This window comes from Hylobates moloch, unplaced genomic scaffold, assembly GCF_009828535.3.
Source record: "Hylobates moloch isolate HMO894 unplaced genomic scaffold, HMol_V3 SCAFFOLD_12, whole genome shotgun sequence".
Classification (NCBI taxonomy): Eukaryota; Metazoa; Chordata; class Mammalia; order Primates; family Hylobatidae; genus Hylobates; species Hylobates moloch.
In genome coordinates, this window is record NW_026652287.1 from 26,611,841 (window position 1) to 26,624,343 (window position 12,503).

General features: G+C 41.0%; 1 protein-coding gene across 6 annotated transcripts in view; it reads right to left on the reverse strand.

The window, feature by feature from the left end:
* Positions 1-352: 352 nt before the first annotated feature.
* Positions 353-12,503, reverse strand: part of TCP11L2 (t-complex 11 like 2) — a 46,377-nt gene continuing 34,226 nt past the window's right edge. For all 6 annotated transcript variants that reach the window (XM_058425467.1, XM_032168814.2, XM_032168815.2 and 3 more), the window contains 2 exons: positions 8,676-8,848; positions 353-3,367 (listed from right to left, as the gene is read on the reverse strand). In XM_058425467.1, coding sequence (XP_058281450.1) covers positions 3,123-3,367; positions 8,676-8,848 — 418 coding nt within the window. In that variant the 3' untranslated portion in view covers positions 353-3,122. The remainder of the gene's footprint in view (positions 3,368-8,675; positions 8,849-12,503) is intronic.

Genomic DNA, 12,503 nt, shown 5'->3' on the forward strand with positions numbered 1-12,503 from the left:
CAGGCATGAGCCATTGCGCCCAGCCCTGGCCTTATTTTTTAACCCTCATTACACTTTATTGTAACTGTTCACAAGTTTGTCCTTCTCACTAGATTATAAACTTCTTGAAGATAGCGTGTTTTATCATCTATGTATCACAACCACTGGGATACTTCTTGGCAGGCACACAGCAGATGCTCAATAGGTATTTGTTGACTCAATGAATGAATGTGTGAATAAACATGATGTCTGTAAGGCTCTGATGGTCAGCAGAAGAATCATTCTAAAAAGACTGTCCAATAAAAACTATCCAATATTCCAGCCCCAAGCTACCCAGAAGTGGTTTAGAAAACAGAGACACTGGCTATCTCGAAATAATTTTTAATGCTTTAAAATTTAGTAAGTGCACACAATACATGTTTTAGCAGAAGAATGAAAATGTGTGTATGGCATTTAATACAAATTTACATTACAAAATGAGACCATGTTAGGAAAACATTAGAAGTAAACATTTAAGTAAAAACCAAATAAACAACATGCTAAGGGATACAATTTAAAAAATCCTAGTAAATGTAGTTGCCTAAATCCAGACTTGAAACATTGAGATTTACTTTGCCACTAAAAAAAAAAAAAAGCAGAATGCCCTTCATTTTAAATGCATTAAAAAAAAACTTTGTACATTGTTTTCCTGCTGGCCACTGTAGTATAATCAAGTATATAAAAGAGGATCAGCTGGATTCAAATCCGGTAATAAAAAAGTACACCACCTGTTAAGTATACAGTTCACCCCAGAAAGCAACAAAAAAAATCACACTACATATTACCTTTCTACTGTCACATTCACCCTGATGCCCATGCCCCAAAGACGGAACAGCTGAGAACTCCTTCAGCTTAAGAGAAAACCAAATGTCTTCAGCACCTTATAGTTTCTGTGCATAGGAAAACATGGGCAGAAGAGGACTGCACGAAGAGAAAAAAATACCTAAGACCAATGGTGTACTCTTCAGTAATACTCCACTGGCACGCAGCAGCTTACGTGGAGAGAATGGCTGGTGTATTGGGCATTGTGAGAAAAAAAAAAAAAAAAACTGACGTTCATACTTTCCTCAAATTTTGGCAGATTTCCCCAAATACAAACAATGAAGACAATTTGTTCACACAATCATTTCCTAGAACTTCATAAAATAATGAAGTAACACTGTAATGGTGAAGGTTGTGGTGAGGAAAAGAAGGTTGGGGAAGAAAGGAATACTTCTTTTTATTTTCTACCCACTCTACCTCACCAAACTACTAGGGCTCAATTGAGTCCTTAGCAAACAAAACAATCAAAAATGTATTTTATGCAAATGAAGCTCTTTTTAGACCAAGTACCTCCCAACTGTAGTGCTTCCCACAGCACTCCAAGAAGAGTAATTCCAGGATAAGCAGATTTCTCTAAAGTCTCAGTGACAAACTAGTGCCCAACTTTGCAAGGTTTGATTTAATGCTCAAGAATGGCAAATGAAGCCGGGCGCAGTGGCTCACGCCTGTAATCCCAGCACTTTGGGAGGCTGAGGCGGGCAGATCACGAGGTCAGGAGTTCAAGACCAGCCTCACCAACATGGCGAAACCCTGTCTCTAGTAAAAATACAAAAATTAGCTGGGCATGGTGGTACGTGCCTGTAATCCCAGCCACTCAGAAGGCTGAGGCAGAAGAATCACTTGAACCTGGGAGGCGGAGGTTGCAGTGAGCCAAGATTGTGCCACAGCACTCCAGCCGGGGCAACAGAGTGAGCCTCCATCTCAAAAAGAATGGCAAATGAGGCCGGGCGTGGTGGCTCACGCCTGTAATCCCAGCACTTGAGGAGTCCCTGGCGGGTGGATCACGAGGTCAGGAGTTCAAGACAAGCCTGGCCAACATGATGAAACCCTGTCTCTACTAAAAATACAAAAATTAGCTGGGCATGGTGGCGGGCACCTGTAGTCCCAGCTACTTGGGAGGCTGAGGCAGGAGAATTGCTTGAACCCAGGCGGCAGATGTTGCAGTGAGCTGAGATCGCGCCACTGCACTCCAGCCTGGGTGACAAGAGTGAGACTGCGTCTCAAAAAAAAAAAAAATGGCAAATGATAATGATCCTTAGAAGGGCATCTTGGTCATAACACAGTAAAGCTTTCATCAGCACAAAAGACATCTGCCAGTTAAGTTACATGGGTAAGAAATCCAAAGTTTAACTGTTTCTTTTTCAGATATGAACTTCATGGAGAACGGGATCTCATTTTATCATTGACTCCCTTTCTTCTTCTTACAAGTAAACCAAATGAACCCTGCCTCACATAAAAATATTGAACTCTTATATAAACTTTATCAATGGCCTGAGAAATGCAAGGACATTCACTAAGAGATTTGTGCAAAAATTGTTTTTCTTGGAGAGCAGGCTAAATTGTAAGAAGAAACAAACTTCTAGAATAATTTGAGAAGGGAGTTGCTTCTATTTTCACTAAACAAACAAGGGAGGTTTTATCTAAAGTTTGCATATAGCATGAAAATGTACTTAATACATTAAAATTCTAAATAAATACTGAGCAATGGTATTATAAAGTGTGATTTGGTATATTTGTGGAATTTGAGGACTTACTTTGTAAGTTTCTATTAACACATTAATAAAATGTAATTGTACATTCCAAATACAATTATGTTTACTTCACATCATTTATTCAGAACATCAGTTCCCTCAGTTATTCTCACAACCTTCAGCCCTTTAAGGAGTTTTACCAAAATTGAAAATCATTAGGTTTGATAATGACAAGTGAGAAAAACAACTCCTTATGGGTTGAATGTCATAAGCCAAATATAAATGGTTAAGAAAACATTTACAAGTATTATGTAGGTAATATAATTAATTACAAATTGTTTTCTGTTCATTACAAATGTCTGTTTTAAACTTGAAAATGATGCACAAATAGGGTCTATGTGATGTTTATGTCTTCTGAGGGTCTATGTTATGTGTGTGTCTTCTGTAATGCTAATATTACCCATTATACAGATTTGGGCTAATACTGCACCACAGTACTGAGAATGTGCTGGATCTCTAATGCCATCAGTGGAAGTGGACTGGATACCAAAGTGCTGGATTTCCAATCTCTCATCCAATGTCAGTTCTTCTTTAGTTAGTAGGAGGTGAAGCATCTACCTTCCCCATGGCTTCCTCATTGAAGAGCAGCTTTCGAAGTATATTTGCATAAAATGGTCCATACACTTGTTTGTTGAGATTCACAATGTTTGCATATTGAGAGCCTAGGGCTTCTAGCTCCTGCTGAATAACAGCTAGGCCTCCTGGCATAGGAAGCATGCATTTTTGAGGGCTTGGAAGACAAAGTAGGCTTCTCATGTAAAGCTTAATTCGTTTATCTGAAGTGAAAAAAAGATACCTTTATCTGTCCATTATTAAAGTACATAATTTTTAAAGACAAGAACAAGTAATTGTAGTAGGTTGACTGCAACAATGTTCCCAATTCTTTACCCCTCCCTGCACCCATCCCCTTTCCAAGGTAGCTTTGCAGCTCCTCCTATCAAATGCTGGAGTGTGTTTTTCCCACCCTTTTTTTCTGGGCTGGCCCTGTGACTTACTTTGGCCAATACAGAATGCGGTGGAAATGCCAGAGTACCAGTTTCATGCCTTGGCCTTAAGAGGCCACTCTTGTTCATGTCCACTGTCTACCTACTACCGCCATGAGAATAAGCCTGGGCTTGCAGGAGGATGAGAGACCAAGGAGAGGGAAACCCAGCTGTTCCATCTGAGGCTATCCTAGACCAGCCCATAGCCAACCAGCATTCAAACACCTGAGAAAGTCCAGCCAGGATCAGCAAAGCTTCCATCCTGAGCCACAGCTGAACCACAAATACATTAGTGAGTTCAGCAAGACCAAAAGAGCCACCTGGTCGCCTCACAGACTGGTGAGTAATAATAAATGCTTATTTTTTTTAAGCCCAGGAGTTTTGTGGTATTTTGTTATGCAGCAATAGCTGACTGATAAAAAATGCAGAGCCCTATTTGGGGGGAATCTTCTACAAAAGTTAATCCTAAATGTTCGTGATTGTAATTACATACACTAAAGCTGAGTTTGTAAACTGGCATTGCCAGTCTGGCCCATGCAGTGTCTTTTTTAAAAACAGAAGCCATTTAAAATCAGGAGATTTCACATAGAAATCCATATTTCTGCTTTCTCTTGAAAAATCTAGAGATCTGGCAAACTTGGGGACCCAAATTACCACACGGCAAAGGGGACCACACATCTAGGTTTCCCCAGGACAATCAAAATTTACACCTGTTGTCCTGGCATAATTTTAAAAAGAGACTCTCAAAAGTGCCCTGGTTGAACAATAAATTACATGGTGCCAGGCGTAGTGGCTCACACCTGTAATCCCAGCACTTTGGGAGGCCGAGGTGGGAGATTGATTGAGCCTAGGAGTTCGAGACCAGCCTGGGCAATATAGTGAAACTTCGTCTCTACAAAAAAATTTAAAAATTAGCCAGGCATGATGATGTGTGCATGTAGTCCCAGCTACTTAGGAGGCTGAGTTGAGGGGACTGCCTGAGCTCATGAGGCTGCAGTGAGCTGTGATCATGCCACCGCACTCCAGCCTGGGCAACAGAGGGAGACTCCATCTCAAACATAATTAATTAATACTAAATAAGTTACAGGGCACTTCACACATGGCCAAGAATCAGGAGACACTGAGGAAGGGACACCCCAACTAGCACACCATTGTGCCACCTTCCCCGCCCTTCCTGCATCACCGCCTCAATGTATCTGACTTTGAGACGACTACACAAAAGCATAGAAATGCATATGGAAATCAGGCTGCAATAGCATGGGACAACTATTAATAATACTGGACAGAAAAGACCTGCTATAGCTCAGGCTGCTCCAAGGGCTTTCTCTGGCTTTGGGAACAGAAACCTCACCAATAAGAAGGTTCACTAAGGAAAATATACCACACTGAATATGGACAACTATGATACTACTGAAATTCTTATCACCAAAGAATGCTCACAAAAATCATACATTCCAGCGAGGTCTGACCTAGAACTTAGTTTCCAATGTCTATGTCTTAGAATTCTTTCCTTTTACTAGAATGTCCTTCAATCTCATCTCATCTTCATCTCTGCCCAGAATCAGAGGCATCCTTCAATGTCATGCCAAAAGTTACCTCCTTTCTGTGACTTTCCTTAGCATCTGTTACCAGACTATCATGACATATGATTGCCACTTGAGAAGGTGTCTCTCTCCCTTCTTGGACAGCGGACTCTCTGAGCGTGAGGGTTATATCTTTTTTATCTTTATATTCTTGGTCTGTCATGTGACAGACACATTGTAAATGCTGACTGAACTTAAGTGAGAATGGAATGAAAAGAGTCTATAAAGATAAATAACAAACTGAAAACCGCGGCAGCCAGGGGAAAATGGGGACTGAAGAAGGCAAACAAAGGTGACTTAAGCCTTATCTGTATTTTTTTTCTTTTTTTTTTATATAGACAGGGTCTCCATCTGTTGCCCAGGAGAGTCTCAAACTCCTGGCCTCAAGCCATCCTCCTGCTTCGGCCTCCCAAAGTGCTGGGATGACAGGCATGAGCCACTGTGCCTGGCCTTTGTAATTTTTGTACAAGGAGAAATTATTCTGTATCACCTGTGCAATTGAAATTACTTGTTAAAAATGTAGATGGCAGGCCAAGCGCAGTGGCTCATGCCTGTAATCCCAGCACTTTGGGAGGCCGAGGTGGGCGGATCACAAGGTCAGGAGTTTGAGACCAGCCTGGCCAATATGGTGAAACCCCGTCTCTACTAAAAATACAAAAAAATAGCTGGGCGTGGTGGTCCGCACCTGTAGTCCCAGCTACTAGGGAGGCTGGGGCAGAAGAATAGCTTGACCCTGGGAGGCAGAGGTTGCAGTGAGCCAAGATCACACCACTGCACTCCAGACTGGGCAACAGAGCAAGACTCCATCTCAAAAAAAAAAAAAAAAGTAGACGTAGGCATGCAAATAATTTACACAGCAGGAAATCCATAATTTTTACTTAGTATATACTTGAAAGAAAAATCCCTTTCTAATATCTTTTCAAAAGGTTAAGAATTGTAATGGGAATTGGGGATTATAATCCCTTCAGTAAATAAATAGCGCATCAACTGAGAACAAAAGAAAGCATACTGTGGGTACCCTTAGCAGAGGCAAACCATGGCCAACACTGATCAAACCCTTCTCAGGTTCCAGGAATCTCTCTGTTTAATTTATTCTAACTCCTCTGCAGGCATACATTTAGAGTTAACTGTGTACTACTTTCCCTTTAGACTAGCTGCCTGACCTTCAGAGGCCCAGGTCTATATCATCACAGATATGATCCAAACGCTTTCCCATAAGAAGGTTTAAAGAATGAAACCCTTTCAAAATCGTTATTATGTCAGCAAGTGGTTCTGTCTCTTTTGCCTCTTTTGCAGATGAGTCTGTTTTTAGGCAAAGGCTAAAGTGACAGGAGTGTTTGTCCAGTTAGGAGCAGCCACATGAAGTCCCTGCCAAAGGCGTGTCCTTGGCTTCTAGAGTCGAAGGAGAGACACTCAAGTGAGTCACTTAAGTTGCTAGGGCAACAGTACTTTGAATGAGATTAAAAATGCTTTCAATTTGCAAAAGGACAGGGAAGTTGGACTGGGGAAAGCTGGGTGGACAGAAGTTGCTTTACCAGATTTTAAGAGGCATCTCCTGGCCCTCAGCTTCCCTCCTCCTTCTGATACTGCAAGCATTTCCCTTATCCAAAGAAAAGTCACAGAATACACTCTGACACTCTGGCCACTCTGCCAGCAAGCAGCAGTGCTCCAGCTCTGACTGACGTGCCAGTCAGAGCAGTTAGGAACATGAGCTCTGGAGTCAGACAGGCTGGGGAAGACAGACTCTGCCCCCAGCTTGTTATGGGACTTTGAGTGAAAGTTATTTAACCTCTCCAAGTCTCCTATGCATTCATCCATTTCACAAATATTTATTAAATATATGTGCGCGTGCAGCATTGCACAAGAATATAACAGTGAACCAACCTGCACACTGTCCTCATGAGGCCTGCACACTACTGGGGATCTGGCGGTATGCTGCAGAGACTGCTGGGCAGTGTCTCAGTCCCCACTCTATCCCTCTTCCTCCTAGAACACCATCTCTCAGGTTTTACCTGTTCAGCTGGGGACGACATGCTCTGAGGACAGATGCATGTCAGCATGTGAAGGTATATAGATAAGGGCTTGGTCACAGGTGACAGTGGTCATGCTCTGTTATTGTTATCAACTGTCCCCTCTCAGGAGCAGCCTCTCCAGCAGCCCACAATGTTGTATACACCAACACTGTTCCTTTCTGGGGGCAAAGTTGAAGCCTTGAACCACTGAAGTAGCCTGTGTGGCCTGGATCCCCCGCATTCCATGTCCCCAGGGATAAGGATGAACAACACCATTTGAAAGCTTCAAATCAATAATAAAATGTTATTTGTATTCTTAGGGCCGTGAATGTTGTACTTTGAAAATTTGCAGATTAGTCCTAGCAGGTTAGTACATTCTAATTCTACACTCTTCTACTTTTGGTTTTCATCCTTCAACCTCGGTAGTAGACAACTGCTTTGTACCACACGGCAGCTTCTCCCCTTCCTTATGGCCACAATACTCTGAGTTTATTTGGGGGTAACCATCTCCTCCCTACTCTCATCAGGTGTTACAGAGAAAACTGACTCCTCCTTGGCTCCAGGAGGTGAATATATGTCTCAGGCTTAACTTTCTTCCCCTCAGGCCACCATGACCAATTCAAGAATGGGACATGAACCATAGTCAGGCTAACTGGAGCCACTGAGACTCAATGATGGGGTCACTGTTTGAGCTAACAGGGAGGCAGATCCCTTGTTTTTCACTTGACTTAAATATGGAAGGTTGTAGGCTGGAGCTAAAGCCATCCTGCTGTCATGAGAAAAGTCTGCCTGTGAAGGCAGCTGGCCCAGGAGAAGGTAGTGTTGAGAGTTGGAGGCAGGAAAACTAGTGCCAGTGACAGCTGGAACTCTCATTAGGCTGTACCAGAAGCCAGCCCTACCCCCTGGTCTTTTCAGTTAGATGAGAAAATAAATGCTCATTTTGTTTACGCTAGTTTAGAAGTTTAGATTCTTGTAACAGGTAACAGAAAAAGTCCTAACTGATACATTATCCATTTTCCCAACTCACCAACACAGCTTGACTTTGAGGCAGTCAATTTCCTGGCTGACCATTACAAAAAGAAGCCTACATACTATGTCTCCCGGATCCACACATTTTTAGTCTTTGTCTCTTTAAGCCTGACCAAGTTCCTTCAGAGCTGCTCACAGCAGAACTGATACCTACTATCTGTGAACATACTGCCAGCTGGTTTGAATTACTGCATTGATCTAGGATTTTAACATTACTCCAGCACTCTGTTATTCTCGTCATAAAATCTATCGGCTGAATAGATAATAGGCCCTGAAACATCCCCCAACTCCACGACACACAGAAGCAGCAATGAGTCCCAGGCCTTTGAAAACATTAATATTTCTTGATATTTTCAATATTTATCCTCCAAAAGTGGGTAATGTGTTTAAGATCAAAATTTGACTGACTTAATATTAGTCAAAATCAGCAAGTTAAAGCAAATTGGAATTGAAGCAGAAATCAATAAAAGGACTCACCAATCAAGGACCAGATAGGATTGTCCTCCTCTTCAATGCTTGAAAATTGACCTATAAGATTAGCTTGAATCTCAGCATTTAAAGTGGGTAAACCTCTTTCCATCAGGGTCTTGTTAACCTCAACACAAGTCTGAACACCAATAGAATTCAGGACTTCCTTCAAGTTAAAGGTCCTATGAAACATAAAATGAAATTCCACCAGGGCAAGTTTTTGTTCATCAAGTTATTATTTTTAATATACAGACTTGTTTTAGATGTCTACCAAATTTCTCTCATACAGACAATAATAACCTCTATTAGAATGAACTTATAAAATAGTAACTCCTCCCAACCACCAACCTTCTGATGTAGCAGATTTCTAAATGCTTAAAATCATTAAATTGTGTACCAGTGTTTAAATAGAAAAGCATAAGCAGAAAAATGTGGTCCCCAAAAATGCACCTGCAACCCTATTTATATTGCAGGGCTATCAGAAAGGGACAGAAAACACCAATTCTTAAAATAAACTTGTTGGTCTGAGTGGATTCATTCACACATTTTAAAAAATGCACTTGAGGCCGGGCGCGGTGGCTCACGCTTGTAATCCCAGCACTTTGGGAGGCCGAGGCGGGCGGATCACGAGGTCAGGAGATCGAGACCATCCTGGCTAACACGGTGAAACCCCGTCTCTACTAAAAATACAAAAAATTAGCCGGGCGTGGTGGCGGGTGCCTGTAGTCCCAGCTACTCAGAGAGGCTGAGGCAGGAGAATGGCGTGAACCCGGGAGGCGGCGCTTGCAGTGAGCCGAGATCGCGCCACTGCACTCCAGCCTGGGTGACAGAGCAAGACTCCGTCTCAAAAAAAAAAAAAAAAAAAAAAAAAGCACTTGATAAATGAAGCAGACTCAATTCATCTATGCCTGAGCAGTGAATCTATAACACCAATCATAAACAACAAATGAAGATATTCAGAGGTCAAATACCTAAAACTTCTGGCTGATCATGACCAAAGATAATAAGCTCCTTCCCATTATTCAAGTAACTGATAAATAATCTCCAATATATAGAGTCCAGAAAGTTGTAAAGGTAATTAAAGAGTGAGTTGTTTAGTAGGTAAGGAAAAATAGGTAATTAGAAAGGGCATTTGTTGGGTCCACACTATTAGGGAAAGATGATTGAAAATTTTATCTCACTATCCAGAAAGGGTCCTTAAGATAACTCTGCAAAATGGGAATTAAAGGATGAGAGAAGGGCTCAATGATAGGAAGCAGTATAATGGAGTGAGTTGGAACATAAGCTATGGTGTCATGTGGAACTGGGTTCAAATCCTGGCTCTACCACTGAACTTCTATGTGTCTAATATTTATCTCTTAGCAGATTATCAGGCACATGGAAGAAGGAAAAGGGAAAAATAGGTTATCATGTTTATCATCATTAACAGCAATAAGAAGTAAGTTCTTGGTGTTCTGCCTTGACTGGAATTTGTTATAAGCCCGCACACTGGACCTGACGTTGGAATTCTGTAACCCAAGGATAGACTGATTGTAATAAAATTTTTACCTTCCGACTTTTTATCCACTACAATGTACTGCCCTAGCTTTTTCTTGCTTTTAATCAGTGAGTTCTTAGGCTAAAGGGAAACTGCCTAGCCATATGCAGAAAATTGATACTGGACTCCTTCCTTTCACCAGATACAAAAATCAACTCAAGATGGATTAAAGACTTAACTATAAGACCTTTAAAAACCCTAAAGGAAGACCCAGGAAATACCATTATGGACATAGGCCTTGGCAAACATTTTGTGATGAATTATCCAAAAGCAAATACAACAAAAACAAAAATAGACAAATGGGACCTAATTAAACTAAAGAGCTTATGCACAGAAAAAGAAATTATCCACAGAGTAAACAGTCTATAGAATGGGAGCAAATGGAATGCAAACTATGCATTCAACAAAGGTCTAATATCTAGAATCTACAAGGAACTTAAACACTCAACAAGCAAAAAACAACCTCATTAAAAAATGGGCAAAGGACATGAACAGAAACTTCTCAAAAGAAGACATACATGTAGCCAACAAGCATCTGAAGAAATGCTCAACGTCACTAGATCATTTGCCTAATCATTAGAGAAATGCAAATCAAAACCACAGTGAGATACCATCTCATACCAGTCTGAATGGCTATTTTTTTCTTTTCTTTTCTTTTGAGACGGAGTCTCACTCCATCACCCAGGCTGGAGTGCAGTGGCACAATCTCGGCTCACTGCAACCTCTGCCTCCCAGGTTCAAGTGATTCTCCTGCCTTAGCTTCCTGAGTAGCTGGGACTACAGGCACACGCCACCATGCTCGGCTAATTATTTTTTGTATTTTTTGTAGAGACAGGGTTTCGCCATCTTGGGCAGACTAGTCTTGAACTCCCGACCTCAAGTGATCTGGCTGCCTCAGCCTCCTAGAATGCTGGGATTGCAGGTGTGAGCCACCATGCCCAGCCTGAATGGCTATTATTAAAAAGTCAGAAAATAACAGATTCTGGCAAGGTTGTAGAGAAAAGAGAGCACTTATACACTGCTGGTGGGAATGTAAATTAGTTCAGCCACTGTGGAAAGCAGTTTGGAGATTTCTAAAATAACTTAAAACAGTCAACTGAGCAATCCCATTACTGGGTTTATTCCCAAAGGAATAGAAATCACTCTATCAAAAAGACACATGTACTCATGTGTTCACTGCAGCACTATTCACAACAGCAAAGACATGGAATCAACCTAGATGCCCATCAATGGTGGACTGGATAAAGAAAATATGGTATATGTACACCATGGAATACTATACAGCTGTAAAAAGAATAAGATCATGTTCTTTGCAGCAACATGGGTAAAACTGGAGACCATTATCCTAAGTGAATTAATTCAGAAACAGAAAACCAAATACCACATGTTCTCGCTTATAAGTGGGAACTAAACACTGAGTAAACATGGACACAAAGGGGAACAACAGATACTGGCTCCTACACTTCAAGGTGGAGGTCTGGAGGAGGGTGAGGGTTGAAAAACTAACTATGCTCACTACCTGGGTGATGAAATCACTGGTACAGCAAACCCCAGTGACCCTCAATTTACCCATGTAAAAAACCTGTACATGTGCCCCTACACGTAAAATAAAAGTTGAAAAAGGGAAAAAAAGTAAAAATCAATTAATCAATAAATCCTCTTTCAGCTCTTCAAAAAAAGTTGTCTTAGCATAAGCCATGCCTTCTACTCACAATGAAGAGGGAAAAACTCCTTCTAGTTTTCAAGATGCATCATCAAACCAAATATAAATGACATCTTGGTCTACTATTTAGTACTATCCCTTTTTTTAATACTATGAATGCTATTGCCCCGTCCGTAATGAGGATAATTGAGAATTGATTGTATTCATTTCCTAACACAGGGAAAAAATTTAAACAATAAAGCAACCAGATACAATTATAAAGGGGATGATTTAATGGCTAGTTATTAATAGCTAGCATTCACTGAGTACATATTGCGTGCCACACACCTGTACCTGAATCATTATAAGTTCTCACAACTCCAAGGTAGATATTAATACAATTATTATTCCCTTCTTACAAGTGAGGAAGTCAGGCTCATGGTAATTTGAGAACATATTCAAGTGTTCATAATAAGTCAATAGCAGAGCTGGGATTTAAACCCTGGTCTGTCTGACCCGAAAGCAAGCCTGTCTTCTTAGTAACCACTTTCTGTATACTTTATATTAACATTTCAGCAGCACTGGGTGTTCTCTAAAGGCTTAATAAATAAAAGTTTCTGGAAAGTAATGACTACCCATGCAGGGAAATGGTAAGATA